The 27,136-nt window shown below is 40.0% G+C and overlaps 1 protein-coding gene across 6 annotated transcripts in view; it reads right to left on the bottom strand.

Annotated features, from left to right (window-relative positions):
- Positions 1–27,136, bottom strand: part of LOC112144148 (transcription factor 4) — a 262,277-nt gene that overhangs the window by 114,276 nt on the left and 120,865 nt on the right. For 4 of the 6 annotated variants that reach the window (XM_024268487.2, XM_024268485.2, XM_036214524.1 and 1 more), the window contains one exon: positions 3,044–3,170. In XM_024268487.2, the coding sequence (XP_024124255.1) occupies positions 3,044–3,170 (127 nt within the window). Of the gene's footprint in view, positions 1–3,043; positions 3,171–3,922; positions 5,171–8,007; positions 8,155–27,136 lie in introns of those variants that run through there. The other 2 variants (XM_024268490.2, XM_024268489.2) reach the window with 2 other exon arrangements.

Below are 27,136 nucleotides of genomic sequence, written 5' to 3'. Positions count from 1 at the left end.
AAGTGGGTATAATCCAAATAGACATTAAATGAAAATCTATAATAAAAATAATACAATCTGGAACATTATATTTACATCATACATATCAATCATTTTGTTTTTACATTTAACTTAAAACAAACAATAGTCAAACACTTTTTCAGGTCATTCTCCAAAGAATTCAATTTTTTTTACCCCAGCAACACTTTTTTTTTAAGTGTAGTATTTACTTTAAAGTCATTATTTCTTCTGCTATTCACTTCATTTATAACAAAAATGTTTTGTAAACAACATGGCAACATAACATTTTGGCCTTATACATTATTAGCAAATAAAAAAAATATTTTTCTGTTTTTTTTTTACTTTCAAGTATGAAAATCAAAATAACTGAAAATTGAGGTTTGAACCTATAAACCCCCAAAAACTATAAAAAGTCTATTTTTGCATCCCTAAGGGAAATGATCGCAAGATTTGGTGTAAAATTCAAAAAGACAAACAAATGATTTCCCTGATCAATACCAGGTTCTTAGAAATGTAGGACATTCAACTGATTTACCAGGTGTCCGACGAAACATGCACGTTTTGCTTTTTGTCTCAAATTCAAATTTGATTTTTAAAATGTGTTTTATTTTCTGCTGCCAGTTTTAATTCATAGTAAAGGAGTTTTGTCATTTTCTTATTCAATGCTGCCATTTTGTCCTATAATCTCACGCACGCACGGACTGTTTCTGTGCTCACCACTGTCACAGCACTTCTGCAGACATGCTAACCTTTCATGCCTGACAACCTGGATAACACTATAAATATACGGAGGCTTTATACACTCTGATAGCTCATAAGCAAATGCAAGAATTGCTTCTTATAATGAAAAATTCCTGTTAATGAGGCTGGTTACATTTAATGATCTGAGCGTCATCAGGAATATTTCACATAACTGATAGGTAGTAAAGTGTAAGCAAAAAGTATGTGGGAGAGGGATGAAGTCATAGACTGGAGGAAGAAACTGAACAAACTCATATTCATGATGAAACTGGCCTGTTCAAATATTTAATGATAAAAACATATTTAAGGAAATGTTCATCTGTGAATTTACAGCCAAAACTTCCACAAATCCAGCTGTACAGAAAACCCACTGAAGAGGGGAAATCAGATAAAAATAACGCGAAAAACACTTAAAACTCTATTTACAGCTTTAAATTGTGAAGCACCACAGAAATTTCAGATCTAAATTTCACAGAAATGTGTTGATGTGAGGCAGAGTGACTGCCGCACAGAGGAACCTTTCACTCATCAGCTGTGCAAACTGAACTGATGAGCCCTTTTCCATCAAACAATCATCCTTTCAAGAACAAACTGTCATCTTATCATTTCAAGAAAAGGACGGTGAGGTTATTTGTTATTTGCAGCGAGAATTTCTGATTAAAGGAAACAAGTGTCCACAGGAAATCCCGCCCACGCTCCGTGTGAGCGCGCTCAAACTTCTCTACGGCAGCTTTTGTCCAGAGGTTAAATAATTACATGTTTTCTGTTTAGTACAGTCTTCAGTTAAAATGAATCTCTGGTTGGAATCAATGAAAATACAATTTCACAATATTATTAACAAACTGATCCTTTTTCCAGATATATGAAAAAATTAAGTCAGAACAAATCCTCCTGAAAGGGATGTTAAGATTTGACTCTAAATGTGTTTAAATTATCATTAGCTTCATTTTAAACACATAAAATGATTTGAAAGAATTGTGTGAATTTACTGTCTCCTGACCTTAATGTGTGAATGCTTAGTAAGCATTCACACTATAGGGATTCTGTTTCTCTTTCTTCTTCTTATTTATTTTTCTGTACGTTTTTCGGCACATAAAAACTCAATCAGACTTTCAGCAATTTCTGCAATCTTCAAACGTTCAGCAGTTTTTATAATTTAAAGGAATTTATGTTTTCATTTTAATTTTTGTACCCATTGAAATGAATGGGAACTATTCAAATTTCACCAATTTATGCTAATTATGCAATGAAAATCATTCAGCATGTTCTGGAAATTCATACTTGTACTTCTGGTATTGTAAAAATTCACTCAAATGTTAAAATATTACTCAATTTTTTATTTTTTTTATTTTATTTATTTATTTATTTTTTTACAGTTTTTCGCATTGTTTTCATGCAATTCTTCAATTTTTTGTGCACTTTAAAACCTGTGAAAGTTTGGTATCAAAACCGTCAGCATGTTAAGGACATCAATGTTACTGAGATCTTTAAGGCAACTTTTGAGTTTAGCTAAAACATGCTAACGTTTTTGGATAATTTGGCATTTAATGAGGTTTATAAGGTTGATTCTGAGTTAAGCTAGCATGTTAGCAATAGCTTTTTTGGCTAATTTAGCACCCACTAAGGATTTTGGGGGTTTTTTGGAGGTAAGCTAACATTTGAGCAAAATGCTCACTTTTTGGATAATTTGGCATCTACTGAAGTTTTTGGCTAATTCTGAGTTTATACCTTTTCGCATTTTTAAATTTTACAGAATTTTTTCTATTTTCCAAGACATTTTTGTGCACTTACAGCAATTTCTGCAACTTTAAGTCATTTAGCAATGTTAGCAGTTTGCAAATAGCTTTAGCATTTCCAGCAAATCCCTTCAGTATTGAAGTACATTTCCTCAAAGCCTTCACACTAGCATTATCACAGGTAATCAACTCTTCTAGTTAAATTGTGTTTCTCTTTGTTTATCAAACCCTTTTTCTAACTATTGACAACCATATTTATTTTTTGTATTCTGCAAGCATTACTGCTGACCTGGTAAACTCTTTAACACCTGACACTTAAACACAAAATCTTTAACATATTGTAACTTTTCAACCGTTAACACGATCATTCCAGCATAAATATCATGGGGCTTTTCTCCTTCAGAATCTGCTGGAATGATCGTGTTAACGGCTGAAAAGTTACAGTAAATCAAAGAACAGAAACACTGGAGCTGTGTTGTTAAAGGGTAAAGGGTTCATTTTAAAGGCTCCGCCTGTGGTCACCCTTCTGACCTTTAAGAGTTTGTCATTCAGAGGCAGATGCTCACCCATGGTGTCCATGTGTAGCGTTCTCCTCCGGGGGTTGGAGCTGTAGTGCTGGTAATATTGACCGGCCGGCTTGGTGGGTGACGACGCCCCGGGGCTCCCCAAACCCATCTCACCCCCCAGTATGGACTGATGAAGACAGAAACAAAGCCGGGTTAGGAACAGAGAGCGTTTGGAACAAATCTGATCATTCGTCTGAGACGATCCAGAGATTTCAAACTGAATGTGATGGTGAGGGAGGGAGAGAAGCTTCAGTGATCAGAGCGCTGCTGCTAGTTTGGAGGAACATCTGAGTGCTGATGTGTGGTTGTTGGGCAGCAGACGGGATACAGAGAACACAGACCTCCACCAAATAACGGAGGCTTCTCTCTATAAGTGAAGCGATCTTCTAAGAGCAGCAGGAGCGTCACTCACAGACCAAAGCCAGCTCTTCAGTCAAATATGGTTTGAAAAAGTGCACGCCCTTCCCCCGAGCCCTGAGGATCAGCTGCAGTTAGAAACATCTTCAGCCGAGAGCTCAGAAACAATTAAAAGGAGCTGAAAGCTGAGTTGGACGGGTTAACAAAACTGACTCGAGAGGAAAATATTTAAGATCAACTGCTGTCATGCTGACTAGTTTGCAAAAAGTCACATAAAATCTGGTCTCCAGGGAACGGATTTATCAGGAAAAAACTCAAAGATGTTAAACTCGGAGTCCGGCAGAAAAACATTTACAAGTAAAGGCTCAGTTAGTGAACATAACTTCATTTGCTTAGAGAGCTTTAAGTAAAAGTTTTTTTGTCACATTTCTGAACATTCAACAATCATGAATGAAGCTGTCCTCAGGCTGCCTGTCTGCTCAAAGTCCTCCTCAGACATGAAGCTCCCAAAGCCGGTTTTACCTCATGCTGCTCTGCAGAAAGGAGCCGACCGGCCTCACACCTCGCTCCGATTCCCGCTCCTCGGCTGCGCTGTTCGGAAGCTCCAGCTCCGCTTAGCACGCCGCTCACACATTGTCCCGCTAATTGAGTTCAATGATTTCAGCAGCAACAAGTGGCATCTGGGCTGATTCAGAACGAAAGCAGACACCCAGAGCAAGGGGACGGGCTATTTTCTTTATAGGAGGCATCAAAAGTTTGTTGTGGAGCAGAGAGGTGATAAAGAACCTGCCTACTTAAAAAAAAAAAAAAAAAACCTCCCCCATCTCTTCATTAGAACAGGAATGTCTTTCTGCAGCTTCCAGTTTAGTAATTAGTGCACGGTGCAGAGGAGTGTGTTCAGGGTGTCTGTTTGAGGGGCCTAATCTGAATTCTCATCAACTAGTTTGTCCTCTCTGAGACTGAAAACAAAAGTTAGCTTGGCACTGCCCGGCCAAGGAGACTTTTCTCATGCTAAGCAGGGCCTAAGTAGGCCAATTACAGGGCCAGACTCGGTCTCAGAGCCATTCTGCAGCTTAAAACAAAAGAGCCCTTGTGTTAAATAAAGTCAGTCTCACGCACACTGAGAGCGAGAGGGAGTCAGACACAAAGGCACGCAGTCACACGGCGTTTTAGCCATCCGCCTCCTCCGTCCCTGCAGGCTGCAGCCTGTGTGTCATCCCAGGCTAAAAGGAGGTTCCCACTAAAACAAAAAGGGTCTCCCTCATTGTGGCTCCTTTTCTTTTCTTTCTAATTCCCAAGCATCAAGCGAGGCCGGACGGTCGCCCCGGTAACTAGACAAGCAGGAGGAGCGGGAAAACCAAGAGCTGCCTGTCTCACTGTCTGTTCACCTGTTTGTCTGTCTATCATTACTCGACCCTCCAGTGCAGGTGTTATGACCAGACCAATGCTGATGATGACTAACTGCCACAGTATCGCCGAAAGACATAAAGAAGAAACAGAATCTCAGTTGATGGGCATCTGCTTGAGGAATGCAAGTATTTACAAAGATTTCTGACATCTGGAAACCAGATGACTGAAGAGATTGAGGACCGGATGACAGAAGGACGGAGACGTTTTGGGCAGTACAGCACATTCAGAAAAAACAAAAAATGCAGGAGAATCTGGCCACAGAGAAAAAATATGGCGCTCGAAAATTAATAGCAGGAAGTCCCTCCCCCTGCCGGAGCCAGCTGCAGAAAAAAAACTTTGTTTGAGCCTGAAATCATTGGCCAGAAGTCCTCAACCAGAACCCCCTGTTTTAAGCTTTTGACCTTTTGTCCCGTTTCTTCTCTCTTTTTTAAACTTTTTGCAGTTTTGCCTAAACTTTATGAAACCCTTTCAAAAATGATACTTTAAAAACTTTAGAACTATCAGCTTTTAAGCTTTTAAATGTGAATAACCTGTAACCGTCCAACAGCTTAGAGTGAAGATGAGCTTCAAATTCATCGTTTTATTTCTGTTAAGTCAAAACAGACAAGTCAGACTTCCAACAAGCTCACACCTGACTGGTAAGAGAGGTTCTCATAGAAACGATGACTCAGACGGACTCGGACTAATCCCTGCTTTCTTCTTTCAACATGACACTGTTTGTATCATGAACAACTGAATTGATTTCATGGAAGTAAACCATTTTCTATGCAGAACGTCACACTCACTCAGTCCAGATCTCTTATACAGTCAATGGGGAAAGTCTACTGAAATTATTTATGATAAATAACTAAAAGTATGTAAAGTTTTTGAAAATAAACATCAAATGCTAAAATAAAAAAACAGAGAAGCATGGAAATGAATCAACAGAACAACCGATGATGAAGTGTCAACCCTTGCTCTCCAAACACCTGTAAGAAGAGTCTCCATGGATGCAGATCTCAGTGAATGATGGACACACAGTGTGAAGTTGTTTCAACATCACAGGAAATAGGAGGACAGGAAAAAAGAATGATAGCTTCAGCGCAGAGCCAGCTTCCCCACCAGGAAAACCCAGTTTTTAGTTCTGTCCTGACTTCAGAAAAGTTTTCCTGTGAATGAAAAGAACCTCATTGGTGAGGAAAAAGAGGGGGCGGTTTGATCAATCTGAATTTCTTGTGTCATGTGACCACACAGTGTAGTAAAGGTTTGGCAGACGCTTCCCTGACGACCTCCACTCACCCACAATTCCCTGGGATGAGAGGATCCACCAGGATTTATGAAAATCCTTATTGTGTTATCATTCCATCCAGGCAATCTTGCCATAATCATCCTTTGCCTCTGTTCTACTTATTGTGTTTTCTCTCTGTCATTATCTTTTTGAGTGTGTGCACATCTGTTTCTGTCTCGTGCACACACACAGAGGCTTGCTCCTTGCAGAGCTGAGTGGGCTCCGGTACCCAGCTGCTCGCAGAGACGATATTAACTAAGATAGATTACCAGAAAGAGATGGAGAGGGAGGGAGAGATGCATAGACACGTACGGGAAGAAGAGAGGAAAATGCAGAACAGGAAAAGCAGGAGAGGGATGGAGAGAGGGAGCGCTCTACAAAAATAGACGATGAGGAGAAGAAGGTGGAGAGATGCAGAGAGGAGGCAGACATGAATAGAGTCACTTCCATGATAGATGGCTGACTTGGTTCAACAAAACCAACATTTCCTAAGTGATCCTGTCTCCCTTCCTCTCCCTCCCTCCTCAGTCTCTTCTCTTCCACTCGACCCTCCATCCTCGTGTGACTGAAAAAGCAAATGCTCACGTGTCATCAATTTGCACCATCGCAACCACGAGAGACAGAGAAAGAGGGAGGCAGGAAGAAGTCATTAATTACCAGGAAGTGCTGGCGAGGCAGCGGCGCACCTGTACGCCAGCTTTGCTTGGGTTGACACACACACTCAGGAACACACACTCCTGAGGGAGTCAGGCTCTGAGGCTGCAACCACCAAAACCAGCAGAGGACTGCAGCCGAGCCGGACAGAGACGGAGCGCGGCGAGCGCGGCAAGCGCTGCCAGCTCACTGTCTTCCTCTGGAGGAAAAGCATGTCACATCCTGCTCCTGATGCCACCATCTTCCCGTTAACAAGCTGCACCTTTTCCAGCCTGGATATTTGAGGGGGCATGTACTGAAGTTCTAGTTCGGGTGAAAACACGCAGGACGGTTCATGTCACAGGGTCTGTAAACTTTTGGGATGGACTCCCTCAAAGCTGGGCGGCCGAAGCGCTTTTTGTCTTTGTGAATGAAGATTTTTCTTGTCAGGAAAGCTTTTCCATCAGGCTTTACTTTGGAAATCAGAAATGTTCTTCATTTTAGAATTTACATATTTATCTTATTTTCAATAAAAATTAGAAAAAAGATTTGATTTATAGTAGGTAGCTGGGTATCCATAATAATTTCCAGAAAGGATTCAAGAGAGTTTGGATTGATTCCGATTTTTTTCTATTCTTTCGATTCTCTCAATTCAATTAGATTTTAAGTTTATACATTTAGTTGCTTAGAAATACATGAATAATCTATAAATGTTCAGATCATGGGGTGGGCGTTTCCTTCCTTGCTCCCCCCTGGACCTCCAGCAGCAGGGGCGGGCGATTGTCTGGAGCATGGAGGTGGGTCTCCCCTCAATAAATCCCTGTTGTGACAGTAAAATCTGCCCAACACTAGAGGCTCTCAGCCCGCATCTGTTTGCCAGGACACATTTATCGAAATAAATAAATAAATTGATTCAAATCGACTGATTGATTTTATCAACCCAGCTCTAGTTAATGTTACATGCAACAGAATAGGGTAACTGTGTCTGAGGAAGTTCAGAAGTTGTCAGGAGATTGAGGGTTTGATTCCCTTTGTAACATTTTAAGGTTTAGGGTCTAAATCCGCTTTGATCCTTTCACAGGTGTTTGTAAGAGACCTTAAGAGAAGCATTAAGTGTGGAGTAAGAAAATGCTCAGAGTGGGAGATCATGGTCTGCCGTAGTACACTGCTGTCATGATGTTGAGAAGAGAATCATGTAAATAAAGGTTTTCAGGGCTGACCCCTCTGGAACCTCCTGGATACCTGAGCTGTCTTTAAAACTGAGGTTTTTCTCTGAAACTCTGGAGTGGAAGCTCACCTGAACTCTGGAGAGGACAAAACGCTTCAGAAAAGAGGCTGGGTTTACTTCCAACGGACTTTGGTGCAGTTCACTTTAGTCTGAACGCAAACAGACCGCTCATAGACCAAACAACAGAACCAAGAGCAAACCATAACCCGGATGAGCAGAAATCAAGGAAGAGTTGGGAAATGTCTTCAGTTAGCGCTACCAGGAATTCAGAGGAGTTTCTGCTTCTCTTCTTCACCCCTTTTTACTCATGCCACTAAAGCTCTTTTAGACAATATCGCCCCCAAATGAGTAACTGACAGAACTGCAATGAAGAAATGTTAGAACGAAGAAATGACCTTAAAACTGAATTATAGTTATATAATAAAGGAATTTAGAGCCAACTAATCAAGTGTTTGGTTATCTCTTCAAAAAGTAAAAGGAAGTCATTAAAATGAGTTACTGTGAGGTCAACAAAGGTCTGAGCAATGAAGCAATGGTGAACATTTTAAATAAAAAAACACAACTTTTTCCATTTCATTAAAAAAGGTGAATTGTAGACAAATGTAGGCTTTAGCACAAATGCATGAATGACTACACAAAGAAACAGAGATAAATTGATGCAATTAATCCTCTTCAACACACGATCAATTGTAACTGAGCCAGATTAAATTCAGCATTTGAAGCATTTTATTTTTCTGGCACTCCGTGGCGTCTAAAGCGAGCGTATCTGAGCTGCTGGTTGTTTGTACCAGAGAAAAGGCCCGTCTCAGCACAGAAGGCGGAAGCGTCACATTAATCCCTGACATTACCACAAAAGCAGGACTTCCCTTACGGCGAGCTGAAGCTGCCTGCAATATTCCCTCCTGCAAACCTTTAGACTTTTTCTTCGCTCACAAGAGCATCAAGTTTAGACCAACTTCCTGCAGCTCGCCCATGAAAAGTGAAGCCCAAAGAGAAGCATAGATCAGCTGTCTGGGTAATGCTCTTGAGTTTTGGTTCTTTTATTACTCACAGCTCTTTTCTAGCCTATATTTCCTGGTGAATGCTCAGCATGTTGTACAATTTGAAGTTATGTTTTTTCACATTTTTAATAATTCCTTCAGGTTTACAATATGTAGGTTTGAGTTTAAAACTACTTTGACATTTTCAGTCTTGTTTTTCATTCACTTTAAGCTGATCCTGATTTGTCCCCATTCAACTCTGCTTGTGAATTGGAGTGTAGTCTAAGATGATCGATCCCGGATGTTTCCATTCCAACAGAGAAAGCAGGAACATTTGTATTTGTCACAACTGAACATAAATGTGTGATAAAGTGTGATCTCTTAGATGAAGGAAAACAAACACACAATCCCCTCACCTCACACACACACGTACACTTCTCATGTAGTTCAAAGCTTTTCTCCTTAATTAACGTTCAACGCTTGGCTTGACAAAAAAATAGCGATCATTTAAGAACACTTAGAGAGGAATCAGACAGCGCATTACACCTCACAGTATCTGTCAGCTTCCTGAATGCAATTAAAGGACGGAGAAGCAGAGAGGGACAGTAGAGAAAGTCTGCAGGTAAACCCAAATCAACAACTGTTCAGGAAAAACACACTCAGAAGAAGAGGAGAATTGCACAGAGACAGAGGTGAATGCAAAGGTAGTGAAGGAATGTGAAGAGGGAGGAGGAGAAAAACAGCAAAGATAAAGGAAAACAAAGAAACAAAAGTCATAAAAAACAAGACAGAATATGAGGAGGAAATGAAAGTGAAGAGAAGAAATAAAGTTGGCTCAATGAATAAAAAGGAACAAACCCAAGATGGATGATGCAGCATTTGCAGATGAAAAGACAGATGAAAGAGCGATGAAAAATGGTCCTGCCCGCCCGCGGTGCCATCTCCAGCCGATCGCTCCCATCATACCTTCACTGTGCAGATATGCACAAAGACAGGAGCAGGGAAACCAACGCTTTTTCAGACGAAAGCTTCCTGTCAAATCATCCGGATCAACAGGGTGTTGTGAACCAACACTATGAATAAAACATTACAAAAATATTCACAGTCAAGACAAAAGCTTTGTTATCTGCAGTTCGGCTAAAGTCCACAAATGCAGTTTGAAGAAACCCGGGGTCAAAATCATCTCCGCATCCATCACTGATATGAATGGATCCAAAAACAAGAGTTTACATTTATAGTCCAGAATAAAACGCCGGAAAATCCCACAAACCATTAAGATAAAGACTGACTACAGATTCTAACATATAGCTCTTCTATCTTGACGTTTGTATTTGTTTTAATAACGTGAGAGAAATAAACAGGAAAAGTCTTTACTGTAGAGATAACTCACTGTACTACACTATAGACCATCATGCACTGCAGCCACAGCTGAGTGCTGACATGGAAGAGTGCAGCTCCCTGCAGATGTTTCTCTGTTCAAAAACTGCATCAGTGTCTCGTCTGTCTGAGCTGCAGGAGTCTGCAATTCTGAAGCCAACTTCAGTGCAGACTCAAACAAGTAGCATGTGCTGTAATGTAGGTCACTGCCGGTGTGTCTGTGAAGAACCCGCACATAATTATGATGAAACAAAGCTTTCAAGGAGCGTGAGAAATTCATCAGCAGCTGGCTGCCTCTATCCAGCACCGAGTCCACCTCCTGCTGAATGCCACAACCCAGTCATAGTGACTAGCATTATGTTCATCTTAGTGGGGCTGATAAAAACACATTTTCACTGGAATTCTTCAAAATGTGACACAAGCATCAGATCCGACCATTAAACTCCAAGATGGCAGACATTTTTCAAGATGGCTGCTGGAATAAGCTAAGTATTTCATGGAAGTACATCTACGTTTTCTACTGATATGAAGGATCTTGGTGTCTAATCATGCACTGTTCACCTTTGCAGTAATTCCCATAGGGCATACTGTGAATTACTGTGAAATTAACAGTAAAATATGTCAAACTAATCTTTGCAGTGTAGTACTGTCATTTGCATGTCAATGTAACTTGATTAGACATAATCCCGTAGTTTTCATTGCACGTTACCGTTGTCGCTGAAACAGATGCAATATACAGCATGATGATAGATTCTGCCGTAATTATCATAGCGTATTACTGTAAAATGTACAGTAAAATATCCTGTCATATGCTTGCAGTGTAGTACAGTACTTTGCATGTCTATGCGACTAAATTCAATGACATACCATAGATTTCCACGCATGTCACTGTCCTAAAATTTTCTTCTTTTCTTTTCCATTCTATTCTATTCTATTCTATTCTAATGTGATAATCTTCTAATATGATGTCTATGGATTTGCACGGTCTAGACTTGAACATAAAAGGTGTTTTGTGGTTAAGGTGTAAGGTGCAGCCGGAGGTGGTACAGCAGTAGGGCGGTCGACTTCTGATCGGACGATAGCAGGTTCGATTCCCGCCTTGCCCGCCCATGTGTCGAAGTGTCCTTGGGCAAGACACCTAGCCCCGAATTGCCTCTGGTGGGAGGTTGATGCCAGTGTTTGGCAACAGAGCCACCACCAGTGTGTGAAGGGGTGAATGGGTCTGTGACTGTGAAGCGCTTTGGGCCCTCGAGGGTAGAAAGTCCTATACAAGTATACGCCGTTTATTAACTTCATAGAACAAAGGTTTTTTGTTTGTTTTTTTGTAAATTGTGTGGCTTCTGCGCACAGAAATTTATATTGTTTAGTTTACATGTTAGCAGCCATAAACGCATGGCTAATTATAGATATTCTTGTGGAATTGAGACTTGTAAGCCACCTTCACAACATCCTCTGCCTTCTGTTCCCATTTGCACAGGAATCACAGAAGAAGGGAGACTGAGGAGGAGTCAAAGTTCACAGGTGACCTCAGATTGGTCAAAATTTCACGACTCTCTGGGGCCATCTGAGATTTCATATTAAAGATGTAAAAAAGTGTGGACAAAGAGAACATCTTTGCTGATGCACTATCAGTCTTCTTTGCATCATTTTATGTGCTCAGCCTGGAGTATCAGGAGAATGGATGCGCCACATTGGACCTAATTCAAAGGTATGTTTGAACATTTACATTATTATTGTTATACGTTGAATGAATTATTTACAAATGCATTTCCCAACACAACTTCATTTTCTTGCAATACACTAATTTGTTATATCATGTCATTGTATTATATCATTTGTTATATCATATGAAGAGAAAGGTTGTTCACATTAATCCTCAAGTCACAGCGGCTGACAGAATCTGAGGGGAAAACTTCAAATTAGGTATGGCTGATTTCATTCTTAAAAACTTGAGTTTAATACGGCACATACATTTTACAAGGCAGACAATTGTTTTTAAAGTGTGGTTGTGTCTATTTTTGGGAGACAACTGTCTCCACAGATGACCAATCACCTCGTTTTCTGGACATGTGAAGAAGAATAGAGATGATCTACCTCACCACCCTGCAAGAAAAAAATGTCTGTCTAGCTGATTTTTTGTGCAACCGTGTTAATTAATTCATTGTATTTATTTTGACCTTTATCTACCAAAGTTTATTTCTACCAACACAACATTTGCACGTTTTAATACTAACTCTGGAAGAGCCCCCCCCCCGAGATGTTGATTTATTGTGGTATTTTTCTTTCAATGGAAAAAGAGAAATCAAATTTAAAGAAAATTAACATCCAGTGCATAATGTTGTCGTCTTGATGTTTAATACTTTACTAACACAAGATGTTTATTCTTTTTTTTTTTTCAGCACAGTATGTTGCTGTTCACTCATAATATAGTAAATAGCTAATGTTAAAAGGTAAATAACTGCTCGTAGGAATACGGTACAATCTGACAGCTGAGAAATTGCAGTACCAGAAGTGCGCTATACGGGTAAATTATTGCAAGTACGTTGAAATGAGCTCGCGGTGAGGTAACGTTAGGACTTCGCATATTAAGCGATCACGGTATCTTGTTGGTGATGCCATTGCCAGCAAGATGCCTCAGAGGATCTGCAGCGAGTTACCGTGATGCGGTGTGAGGGTATTGTACAACCAAAAATCATTCAGTATCATTCCGCAAGTAACGCTCTGTGGTATGTCACTGTTAACCCAGCATCATGGTGTGACACATGAAGAGTTACCAGCTTGTTACCATAAAGTGGACAGGTAAAGTCTGACAGTGTGTGCTTTTTGGCATGCTGAAATATTTTTTCTAACTTTGCCACCTTGAATTAAATATTAGTGCATTCTTTCATTAAATAATAAACATTTTCCTCCATTGGCTGCATAATCTGTGTTTTGTTTTACTTTTTTGTACTGGGTGCTGAGCATGGTCATTTTAATGCATTGTTTACAGCAATGGGCCATATGCCCGACCTCCTTCCACATTCAGTACATGACCGCTCAGTCATGTCCGCTTGGGACACGGGAAGAGTGGAGGATTTTGAGTTTAAAAGGTGTTTTTTGGAGCTACCAAGAGTCACTATAAATGATGTTAGGCGCATTGTTCGTCTTTCTATTGGAATACTCCAAAATAAAAAGCAAAAAGAATTGTATTTGTCATCCTACATAGCAAACTTTGAAGTTAACCTAGCTGCTAAGGCAGATTTTCTTCACTCGTATTTATGGTCGACCAGCTCAAAAACTGATGGGAATTCATGTTGGCGACACGTAATAGGTACAGCCAAGATGAAGATTGCTGCATTGTTTCATGTATTTCAAGTGCATCCAAAGCTAAATGTTAATACTGGTCGCAGTATTTACTTAAGTCCGGTTAGCTGTCACACAGCTAATGTGCAGAGAGCTGCAGAAACAGCTGAGATCAGCAACCTTTTGGTGCATTAACCCGAACCCTAACCGTGATCAGACCTTAAAATTTCCTTCAGGTCCATGCAGCCGATAAAGAAGTTCATCACTGGCGACATGTATTTAGAAAATGACGTGCTAGTAGTCACTTTCCTTTGGGATAATGCTAGCTAGCATGATAAAAACAATATCTAATTATCGCTGTTTTATCTTTACTAACTGTTAGTTTTGTTTAATTTACCCCACAACAGCTGAGAGGAGGACCAGTACTCTGAAAGTCACTTTGTTTAAATGTAGAACAGGTTTTAAATGTTAAAACATGGCTGCGTTTCATCTGAAGAAGTCATGTGATCATACAGTACACGGTAGTGTTTTGTGAGTACTGGGTGTTTGGTGCTTCAGGAAGACAAACTTTGCCTTTTTAGGTGTGATTGTGTGTACACATACTGTAATGAAAAATGAACATAAAATGTAAAAATAACTAAAATTAGACAACACCTGGGATAGTACACAGAAATTTGCTAAGTTGATGTATTGAGTTAACCACAACCGCAAAGAACAAGTGGTCTTTTTTTTAAACTGGAGACATGCCACACAGCTCCGTCTATAGTTAATTGCTGTTAGTGTTTGGGGTGTACAGTAGGGTTTAGTAGTAGAGGTATTACCTTTAATTAGCAGTCATCCACACACCCTGGATGGGCTCTAGCAGTGGTTCTCACTACTTTCCTAACTCTCACCTATGGCTGCAAGAAGTTGCTAATGCGTGATAACTGGCACACCCAAGGACCCCAGTGTTGTCTCACAATGCAAAACTAGGAGAGTACACACAAATACTCTGTATGTGTGATGAAAGTATTCTAGTAAAAACTCCATTAAGACAATGGACTAGATATGGTTGATCAATGAAGCCGATAAATGGTTGTCAGGGCACACTGGTGACGATCACTGCTGCGAAACTTAAAGGAGTCAAATACAACCTCAAGCCCCAAATGCTTCCTAGTTTACCCTACATCAGATAAGTAGCCTGACTAAAACTGACAGGAAGTGGCAGCGCGTGAGGTTCAGGTCAAAATGATCCACATGGTGCATAGATTGCATAGGACTTGAAGGACACTAGACTTGATCTGCTGAGAATAGGTCTAACTCTGTATCCGTCTTGTACTTTGCAGCCCAAAGAATATGAATGGTATTAAGTATTAAGTTCTTCAGGTGTACAGAGTTTCCACAGTTATTACAAGAGTAAAATTGATCTGTGCTTTTCAGACATACCTGAATGATGTTCCACATCCAGACGGTCATCACAAGACACCATTAGGGCTAAATATGATCCCAGACCTTCACAGAAACATTCATTTAGCATCACTTGGAAAATATAAAAACTAGAATGAGACCAAAACAAAAACTGCATTTCATTGATTGAACTGAAGTCAAGGTTGGACACCAGCAGTCATAAATTACATCAAGCTTTTGAAGTTAAAAAGTTTGGAACTGGAGTGCGCATCGTTTTGCTGACAGAACTAAACGGCGCTATAACTCATCTGAATGATTCCAGACTTAAAGTGAGATAAAACATTTTTCTGTTGCTATTTTTTCTCTTTTGAAGACTAAAGTACATTTTTTGAACAACATCCGGTCTGGGTTTCATTTCCTCCTCATTTAAAGGGAGATGAAAGCGGCGGGATTCAGGAAGTTGTTGCTTCATCTGCTTCCGATAAGAATCCAAAGGGAGTCGCACAGAACTGAGCCTCCATGAAGGGACCACACATGAAAAATATCAGCTGACTCTCCACATCTCATGGATCAAGCCAGGATTGCACATGCCTGTAGGTGTGTGTGTGTCTGTAAGAGTTAATGCATTTCTTTTTGTGTGCCTATCTTAATATAAGGAGTGTGTTGCTGTGTGTCATCTCTGTAGTGTCGACGTGACAGCTCAGCTCTGCTCTGTGTCTGTTACCAGCTGTTGTGGCTCGCCCACAATTTCAGCGTCAGTGTGTGTGTGTGTGTGACAGCACACTGTTTGAAGTTTGACACATCAGAGAGGAGAGAGGGTTAACTCCACTGACAGAGATAGACAGTCGCTCGCTCGCTGCTGCGCCTTCATGATGTCTGACAAAGGCTGTTAAATAAACAGTGTTGCCTCCTGCTTTAGTCAGTCCGATAATTTGACCCTTTTCACAGTGGGGTGAACACTTCCACTCCAGCACCGACCCGAGGTCTCCTCTCACTGCTCAGTATTCTTTGAACAATGAAAAGAAAGGGATCAAGACCCCTGATCTAAAGTAGCATCCTGTGTGAAAGTCCTTGTTCTGCTTTCAAAGCCTTCGTCTTCTCAAGGCTCATCAAAACATTTAAGAAGAGAAAAATAATTTATGGTCAGTGAAGGAGACGTTCATGTATGATAAATAATATGAACTTTTTTTCAGCAGACTCCTGGCCAGTTAAAAACACTTCCAAACATAAGGTGCAGACTTAAGCTAATCCATGTTCATACTAAATGTTATTGATGAAACTGTCCTTCAGCCACAAATCAGTCCAACAACAAACTGCATCCATTAGGTAGTATACTGTGGTGCTTCACAGCCTTTTTAATGCATTCAAGAGGTTATGGAGTCAGTCATTCTAAGCAGCACAGCAGACACACTTATACATTTGATAAATGCTAAGCTAACCAAAGCTGCTGCATGCTGTTGTACAGCTCCCTAAACTCTGATCGGCTCATTATCAAAGCCAAAAACTCACTGAGGACGTAGGGGCAAAAATGTCCTCGAGATCAACGATCTCACAAACCGGTTTCATAGAAGACAATATTCTCACAGACCGGTCTGTCACAGGCTGAACCAGGGGTCTGATATTTGATTTAGTTCCCAGTTTCCCTTTCCTTTCGATTAAACTTCATCCTCTGTAGAATATTTGCAGATGATTTAACATTTATTTAAATGCCTGATTTTATATAAGAACTATTAGAATGTAAAATAGATTTTGCGTTAACCCATTACTGGCAAAGTGGAAGCTGACAAATTCAACTTTAGTCTTCCCCGACTTTAAAGGTGTCATGGATAAATACAAAAAAAGAAAGTCCCTAAAAGTTGAATTTTTAAAATATAATAACAAATGGGAGCAACTTTTTAGCAGCATCCTCCTAACATTAGACACCCGGAAGACTGTGAGAATAAATGTCATAATAAATCCAGAGTAAAAACTCCAGTTTATGTTTGTTAAATCCAGATTGCTTTTATTTTGCAGTCAGAGGTTCATCTTCTGCTTCCTCACTCCAAGAAATTTTCCAAATCTGTTTTTTTTTCTTAATTTTACTGGCTTTAAGGTTTAAATTTAGTGGTTGATACAGCCACTTAAGTAAGCAGCAGATGGAGTTTAGACTTGACATGTGTCAAGAATGAATCGGATGTGGCGGAGAGAATCCAGTCATTTTCCAAAATAAAAGTTCTCTTAGAATCAGATTATAAAATGAAAAAAAAAGAGTTCTTATGTGATGGTCGTTGGTCATTCCAACTGTTTAGCAAACTGGTACCGGATATTGGAGACCAATGTTCCAGACGAAACATGACCAAAAAAAACAACCACTCTCCATTCACAGAAGGTGAGGGGGGGCAGCCGTTGATAATTCCTACTCACAAATTCATACTCTGTGGGACAGAAAATGAAAGCTATAACTTCAATAAGCACATGGGGTCAAATGTCACATTTTATTGCCACGGTGCAACAGAAATGCAGCTCATACAAAGTTTGTGAGCCTCAATCTACTAGTTTTTGTAAGATTTTGTCTGAGGGACACAATAAATGTAACAGAAATATTTCAGCATGATTAAAATGAACAGAACTCTGTTCCTCGCGTACAGCACTGCCTGTGGGTGGCCATGTCACTCCGACTGTTCATATAATAGATCACAAATGCAACTGTCAGCAGACGCAGACATGTCTTACCTCACAAAGAGTGTAAATCAGTGCAGAATCTGAGTGTGTTTGTGTGGGAAAGTGTGATCGATAGTAAAAATCAAGTGAAGTGTCGATCTGGGCGGCCGGCAGATGAGACTAAGAGACGGCTGAGAGTCTCTTGAGAGCAGCGAGCAGCTGGATCATTGTGCGTTTGTGTGTCCGTGTGTGCGGCTGTGTGTGCGTAGATCTGGGGAACATCTGCAAAGGCAGGATCTCGCCACACACAAAGGATGAACGGATGAGGAAGGCTCACTTCTGGTTTGCATGTATTCCCAATGATTGCCTCCGTCTTTGACCCGGGACTGAGGGCTCTTCTTCAGCTTACGGCAAAGATGTTGTTTTTATAAAGATTTGGAGCGCACATTGTCTAAACACACACAAAACTATATTATCCAAAGATGAAGTCATATCTAGGTGTTTTTGGTCTGAACTGGGTAAAGATTCTCGTCATAAACACTTTTTCTCTCCTTTTAAATGACAGCTAGGGTCGTCGTTTGAGCCAAACTCTGGCCCACGCTTCTTTACTCCTATTCTACCTCATGCAACAGTCTTTGAACTGTCCTTGTTTTTTCTTGGGGGGCCAGCTGTTAGGGGCTTGCACTTCCTGTCAGTCTGCCATTGGTCAGAAAACAGCCAATCGAGACAAATGTGGAGGACAGTGTGAAAGCAGATCTGCATACAAACAAACACACACATACACATTCTGTACATTCCACAGCTAGTGGACGCACAACAAGTGAGCGGATGAACACACACGACTCCCTCCTGACAACCAGCCCTGAAGACTGAAGGAGGTGGAGAGAAGAAAATGATTGAACTATTGTGAGTGGATAAAAGAAAAAAACGAAAAGGCACAACTATTGGAGATTTGGTTTTATCAATGTTGATCATTTGTATCAGTCAGGCCTGGTTCACATTGCACACAGAAGCGCTGTGGAACGGAGGTCGCTTCCATCCTTGTTAACCTATGGTGTGGTTCACACCAGACGCAGAGCGCCAGGATCCTCCACTGTCCTTCGTGGTTGGCTCGCGCCGTGGAGCAGTCGTTTCATGCGCGAGCCACAAGCGATCTGCGTCAGTCCAGGCAGGAAGTTACATCAAGATACATAAGAAAATCTGTTTTATTTTCAAAACATAAATGTTTATTCACAATAAAACACAGCGATTGACAAATGAGATCATATTTTTGTATCTAAACAAACTGTAGAGATGAAACTACAGCGTTCCCCCTTATTCTTCCTCGTCCCAGCTGACATCCGGATCAGAACCATACGACTGGACATTACCCAGATTGATGGACACGTATATGAAGATTTACGCTAGTGAGACACAGAGCTATCGTAATCAGACAGGGGGGTGGGGCCAGTCACCTTAGCCCTAAAAGCCACGCCCCCAACTTTAACAGTTATTTGATGGGAGCAGCAGAAACAATTAGTTGGACTCACTTAAAGCGTCAATATGTGATGGAGAGGCGGTTCCTACCCAAGAGCCCAAATGTGACGTGTTGGGAGTGAGAACATTCAAAAGTAGCATTAACAGTCAGTAACAGAAGAGCAGAACCATTTCTGCTTCATTTTAAGTAGAATTCTGGGAAATTTTGGAAATAAAGATGACAAAATATGACAAACATTTGAACATCAATCAGATAGACTATTTCAGAAAAAAACATAAATGTTCTGTGTTTCTCACACACTCACAGTCGTGGGTGAGATCTCTATCATCAGTGGATTTCCAGCAAAGTCCCACAGACCAATGATAAAGAGCAACAGCACAGCCAAAGAGACTGACTGCTAGCAAGCTAACACTGACTGCTCAGGAAGCAAAAGGGGGGACAAAGATAACATATACTTGTATCCAAGGAAAGTCGCACAGAAAAAACTTTATTGTCCAACTTTACTTTAACAGCAGACATTCTTGACCATAACGATGGAACTAAAAAGCTAAGAAGAAAGTATCATAAAGAAAAGGCTGGAGACCTTCAATAAAACTGTGAATTTTCATTCTGCTGCTTCTGTCTGACTGAAGGGTTTAAGCTCTGCACCACTGTCACTGTGTGGTGACCTGCTCTGACAGGCTGGCATTGGTCGTGCTGCACACAGAATAACATAGCTTTGCTATTTCTAATGATTGGTAGGTGATTAAAATGTGTAAGACAGATGTTCAATGCGTTGTCTTGGTTAAACCGGTTCACAGTTGAGCTATAAATAATCTAAATTAGATTAGGTTTAAATCTTTCACATCTGTTTTCTTCCCATTTTGGCAACAGATTTTACAGAAATTCTGCAAATGCAGCTGTAAAAAATCTGTTTCAGGTCAAATATGCTAAAGTTTACAAATTGTTTGGGGTATCACAAGGATAATGTATGTGTGTATACATAAAGATGAGAAAAAGACCCAAACACTTAAAAAAAGTGAAGCTAAAATATCGTCTGCATATAAAAACTGCTGTAGTGTTGCACACTGCAGATTTTCATTCAGTCAAAAGTTCAGGGCCCTCCTAAATGACTGATACTGAGAACACATTCGTCTAAAAACATTTAGGTAAATGTTGACCTAAACTAGCATCAAACCAACACAGTGAGCCTGTTTACATACCCACAAAAATTGGAGGTGTATTAACGATAGAATTTAAAATCCTCAGAAAATCCCATCTTTTAAAGAGATAGGAGGCTTGGGTCCCACTCTGTCTGTCCATGCGTCCAAATGTCTCATGGAAAGATCCTGAACTCATATTGTTCCTGTTTGTCGTTGGTTGGCACCAGTGTGAAACTACTTTTACACCAATTCCCACATCAGGGGCATTCCATTTCGATGTTAAGTCGATGCGATCAGAGGTCCTGCAGTGAGATTTGGGCATGGCGACCCATCCAGAGTCCAAACATCTGAACTTTGACAAAAGAGACGCGTTGCCTCAATCAACCAGGGACTCAGAATTTAAATGGTAAAAGCTTCACTTTTAAACCTTTTTACATGACTGAAAATTCCAGACTTCATAAAAACTTTGATGTGTTTGCTTTTGTAAACATTTACTGCCAAGATCTCCTCTCTCTCTTTTTAAAAAAAGCTTTTAAGGATCAAAATAGTTTGTAACTCTAAACATATGTTTTTTTAATCATGTCAAATTAGTCAGTATTCATTTAATTATTTATCAAAATTCAACATTATTATATATAGCTCATGAATCTTAGAAGTGAGACACCTTGTAAAATGAGTTCACAGTTTACCATCACCATAGTAACCTAAAAATATTTCTAATTAACCCCTTTTAATAAACAGCTCTAGTCTGTAACTCCACTTTCTGCAGAAACTGTCAGCATAACATCAATGCTGGAAACTATTCCACAAATCTTTCCCTGTTTTACTTCACTTCATCTGAGAAAAAAAAACTGCTTCTTTAGTTCTTAAAACCATACACAAGAGCCACAAACAGAAAGTTAGAGATTACAAAAGGAGACAGCCCACACTATGGAAAAATAAATCTCTTTTCAAGCAGACCTTAAACAACCAAATGACTGAAAAAATGAATGTGGGTAAATTTCCTCTTGTGACTTTCCATGTCCAATGAAAACAGGTCAAATGATGTATAATAATGTAAAACAAAGACATTTTGCTCCCAGGAATGTTGATGGGTCTCATGTTTGCTATTCCACATCACTAAGTCATAATTTTACTTTTTAGACTTTATTCAAGGCAACACAAACAATTACTCTAAAAGACAATACATCTACTATTAATATAAACTAGAGTTTTGTGTTATTAATATTGGATTGGTTTGTTTTAGAGGCTCAAAGTGCTTACCATCAGTTTCCATTATTCATTCACTCTTCATTCATACTTGGTAAACTACTGATGTAGCCACTAGAGATGAGCCAAAGTATCAATATTGTGCTATATACGATATTTAGTCCTGAGATTGATTCTCGATGGGTTCTCACCAACTATCAATGTTTGATTTTGGTTTGAAGAGGCTGTAAAACGTATTCGTTATTCTTCGGTCAGATGTTCTATTGGAGGTAGATGGGGGCGCACGTTGCACCAATGTTCCTGGCAGCTTATTATTTAATTTTTGTTCTGTTGTTTACCACAGTTTTGCACTAAGTAGTGGTACTGCTGTTTATATTTACGATTGTTACCACTGAACTTTACAGATAATCCCAATTCACTTGGTGTCAATGTTTGTCAAAGACATAGTATTACTGATTTCAGCAATGCTGCTCTAAAGTGTCTTTTATTTGATGCACAAAAGAAGACACAAGTTGTTCATTATGATTGTTTTCCAGCTAAAACATAAATGGGAATATATTTTCCTGAAAAATATGTGTTCTATATATTGTAAGTTATTGGAGATTATTTTTTTTCACCAATTATCGAAGTATTGCAATACCACTGATATCATGAGCCATGTATCGCGTATCACATCGTATCGTGAGGTACCCAGTGATTCCCAGCCCTGGTGGTGTAGCCACAGCTGTCTTGGGGTAGACTGACAGGGGTGTGGCTGCCAGGACGGCCCCTCTAACCATCACTGGGACATTCATACACATTCACACACCAGTGGAGGCAGAAAGGGGGAGGTGTCTTGACCGAGGACACGGCGACGGCTGACTGGGGGGAGGCAGGGATTGAACCGCTGACCTTCAATCACTGGCTGACCTGCTTAACCACCAGAGCCACTGCTGCCCACTATTACCTTTAAGGATTGTAGTTTGTTTCTTCTTTTTTAAAAATAAACATTCTAAAAATGTAAATTTGTCTGATTAAACAGTGTTCTTGTTGCATTCTTATCATGTCAAATAAGTAAAATATATTGTAAAAGAGACATTTATGTAAAACCGGATGTCATGGATGACATGGAAGAGAGCTGGAAGACAGTGGTGAGATGTTCTGTAGAGCCTCGTTTCCACTGACGGGGCAGTACCGCTGGAGTAGTACGGGACAGACCAGTTCATTCTGGCGAGTGTTTCGCTCGCACTGCCCCACTAGCGTGTCATTGCGTCATTGTAGAAAAGGAACAACAATGGCAGTCATCCAGCAGCTTGTCTTATTTTGTTTTACTTTTTGTACATTTAGTAGAACAGGAATGTAATGTTTGAAAGAAGATTGTGGGCAGCTAAGAAGAATACCGCCGTAAAGAGAAAAATTGAAACGCTATATTGGTGCTTTCTAATGTCCTCATCACTTTCTGCCAATCAACAGGTGGTAACAGCGGCTCAACTCCAACTGTCCCGTTTTATTTTTCTATGGACCTACAACGGATGGGGCTCGCAACAGGTACAGGTCTAGAACACTTTCACTATAAAAGGTTGCACCATCACTTTTGCTGGGTAATTTTTACTCGATATAATATACCCAATAAAAAGTATTTGTCATAAAAAATAGATTGAAATATGACAACACGTGATAAATTAGAGCAGCTTTTTTTTTTTCAACTGTGGTTTATGTAAGAAAATGGAAAATATAAGCAAACATGCTTGAAAATGACAGAAAAATTAGGAATTTGAGAAAAAAAATCCTTTAAAAAAATAATGATACTATAGACTTGGTCTTTGGTCCACCCATTCCTGGGACATGTACGACTTTACCCAGGGAACCATAACATTCAGAAAAATACAACATATTGAATATCAAGTAAATACTTTTGCTTGGGTGAAAATCACCCGGGGATAGTGCTGGATATAAATACTGGATCCAACCGGACCGGACCGGACTGCTCAGTGGAAAGAGACTTTAAATGTAACAAAGGAAATCCAGGTGGAGGTGGGACTGCACCAAGGATCAGCTTTGAGCTCCTGTTTGTATGTGTGGTGATGGACAGATGGACAGATGAGGTTAGACAGGAATCTCTGTGGACCAAGATGTTTGCCGATGATAATGTGATTTGTAGTGAAAGCAGGAAGCAGGTGGAGGAACATCTAGAGAAGTGGAAGCTTGCTCTGGAAAGTGTAGAATGAAGGTCAGCTGCAGCAAGACAAAGTATCTGTGTGTAAATGAGAGGAACTCAAGTGGAATAGTGAGGCTGGAACTAGCAGGAAAGAAGTCTAGTGAAGACCAAAGAGGAGGTTCATTGATGTAATGAAGGCGGACACGAGGATATGGAGGAGGAAGCAAATAATAACTTCCAAAGTGACAACAGACAAAGACGAAGATGGTCATTTAGGTTGTTGTTATTGGATCCCAGAGGAATCCCACCGCAAAAAACATCCAAACTCTGGCACTTCAGATCCTGGACTGATTGACACCTGATTTGTTCTTTCTTTTTGGGTTGCTTATTTTGTCTGACAAGTATGATAGCTCCCATTTTCTTCTTGTGTCTTTATTTTTATGTTCCAGATTAATGTTAGCTTCAGGCTTTACTGCTCCCTAACAAGCAGGCATTAGAACTGCTTTACTTTTTTAGCTCCTTTGATTTTGTTCAACTTAAAGCTGGGCGATAAAACCATAACCATATATGTTGCGATAGAACTATTTAACATTAGAAGAATGAGTTTATCACAATAGATTTTTTTTGAAGAATTTTCTCCTCTTTGGCGAGTAAATATTTCTTTGTAATTATTTATGTTTAGTAGCTCTCATTTTGGTACATTTTCTTCATACATTTACTTCCTTCGTCAGTGGGCAAGGTAAACAAATGCTCACGAGACACCACACCCCCGCGGTCACTTCCATCTTCTCGGTGTAACGTTTAGTTTCGGCTGATGCAGCAGCGGAATATCTGGTGATTTTTAATGGGAGCCAGTCAGAAGTGAAAGAGAAGCCGGCTGACTTATAGCAGCAACCAAAAGCTAAAGGAAAAGTTTTGATTTGGTGACCGCGATGTAGCATTAGCATGATGCTAATGCTACTGAGCTGCTCCATGTGTAGCCTGTAAGTAAACATGGACCAGTTTACAGTCGGACAATATTTTACTGACCGGACTTTGACAGTGGCAGATAAATACAAGAAAAATTCATTCGTAGGACGTTCATAAAAAATGTTTTTAATATCAATCAATCAATATACTTTACTAATCCCACGGGGGGAAATTCATTGTTTTTCAGTACGAACAAGAAAAACAGAGAGGGAGGTACACAGACACTTTGAGGTTCACTGCAGAACGTCCACTGAGCGGCGCCCCTTATTAGCGTGGGAGAAGAAGGCCACGAGGGGAGGCTAGGGCGTGGGTGGCAAAAAAAAGGTCATATCTCAACAATGTTTAGATACAAGCAAAAAAATACACCATAACACAGAAGCACAACACATTCGAAGACACAATACATGAGGTTTGGCGGGCAGGGGGGGGACACCTTTGCAATAGTCCTTTAGCTGCTTCCAGGAGCACACATCCAGACTACACTTGGGAGGGGAGGGAGTTTGCAGGAATGCCGAGGTCAAGGAGGGATGAGCAGCAGTTTTCGTCTCCACACAGCTGCCTTTCACACTCTGTAGAAGTGGTATGTTTCGAGAGCCAAGGCAGCACCATTGGCTAAGGGGGGGGATCCGATAAGATAAAAATTGTTTCAGGCGCCAGCAGTTGTTTTTGTACTGCAGGCTTGTGTCCTTCACTGGTCTGTCTTTGAGGCAAATTTCAAGATGGGCCAGAATGTGGACAATTTAGGCGAGTCTCCCTTCAGTTCGGTCAGTAAGTCGCTCCAAGTTGACATCCATCTTCCGCACAAGTTCAAGGGTCGGGAGCATTCTGCTCAGATGGGCAAGATAGTGACGGAATTGAATCCACTGTGTATTAGCAGCAGGTGTTACACAAAAACTGCAAACGGTGTCAGATGATGTGATAACCCCGCCCCCCCTTCTCTCATGAGAACACTCCAGATATGATATATAACACCAATAGTTCAAATCTTTGTTTTCAAGCTGTTTTTTTCCATGATTTATTATAAACGTAATCACTTGAAGACAAAATTAGGAGATGGTAAATCTATCAATGTTTGAATTTGAGTTTACAGTTAGACGACAACAGAGACGTGTTTATACCATTTATACATTAGACCTACGGTACTTCTGTGTAAATTATTGTCATGATTTTGAATTTTTTCTGTAAAACCTGAAAAGATTAGAATGTATTTGTAGAATTGTTATGTTTTTAAATGGAACTGAACAACCAGTTTAGTGGTCTGTTTTATTTATGTTCTCTTTTGAAACTCAAAAGCTTTTGAATGAATTATCAGTTTAGTTTATATATGCCTTTCCTTAGATATTTATAAAAACAGTTGCATGACTTTCAACGCATCTGTTATGTTGAAAGTATGATGGGAAATAACTATTTCAATCTAAACAACCTGCTGATGATTAGACATTTGTTTTTTAGCTGCAGGGCTAAGGCTCCAGGAATCAGCTCGGGGACATTTTCAACATAAATGATTGCAAAGTCAAGAGTAAAAAGAGTACATTTAAAATGTCCATTATCAAGCTAAGCCAAGGTTTGGGAGGAGCTTAAATGAACTGGGATCGTTGAAATCTTTCTGTTTACGGTGTGAGTGCGCGCTCTCCCTTTCTCTCAATCTTTCACTAACAGCCAAGGATGTTGGACTTCAGCCCAGCATGTAAATTAATCTGCCATTTCCAACAATTTCCATCAGGAGCCATTCAGACTGTGTAGCAGGATAATTTGACAGCAGCCCAGTAGGAAAATGGCCAGTGATGCAGTAATGTTTGATTTATTTCATATTTTTGTCCTCTATGGTTTGCCATTTCCTTGTACAAAGACTCCAGCTGGAGATGAAGAAGTGGTTATAAATAAAACATGAGTGAGATGGAAAGGTGGATGGATGGATGGAAAGACAGAAAAAGACAGATTTATGAACAGAAAAATGTAACAAATGCAGTGATAAAAAAATCAATAACCAGAAAAATGTCTGGAGGACTGGTGCAGGCCCTGCGGTTGATTTGTCTATGCTGGTAAGGTCTTCATTAATGATATTATTGTTCACATGCATACATGTAAAACCTGCATTTAGGTTTCATTTCTAATCTGATTCTAACAACCTTCTGGAGCTAAAGTTAGAGGAGGTTTAAAGTGTTCAGGCTGGATGTTTGACTGTTAACATTAAACAAGGGAAGCCAAGCTTTGTTCCTGTCATCTAAATGAGAGTTCATTTGGAATTATTGAACTATTATTTTCATAGGCAAAGGAGGTCAGAGGAAACCCTGTCCTGCATCCACCAGCTGCATGTTACATCCAACCAACCTGGTGTTTTCTGAAAGGAATGATCTGCTATTTCCAGCTCCATGAGGACGACCGATCTATGTTGAAACTTCACTCATTAATAAAAAAAAGAAAAAACAGCAGAATAAAGTTTTGCTTTTGATAAACTGTAGATCTGGCATTTTTCAATCACAGATCTTATTCTAAAGCAAAGCTCCACCTTCACTGTTGTTAGTAAAATCTAAAATGAAGAGACTCTTGATTCCACTGTGTGAGCAGAGTGTTACAACTACAGAGAAAAAGTGCCGTA

Source organism: Oryzias melastigma, linkage group LG12 (genome assembly GCF_002922805.2).
Source record: "Oryzias melastigma strain HK-1 linkage group LG12, ASM292280v2, whole genome shotgun sequence".
NCBI classification, from domain to species: Eukaryota; Metazoa; Chordata; class Actinopteri; order Beloniformes; family Adrianichthyidae; genus Oryzias; species Oryzias melastigma.
Note: the sequence above shows the minus strand (reverse complement) of the source record. Positions and strands in the feature narration are given on the sequence as shown.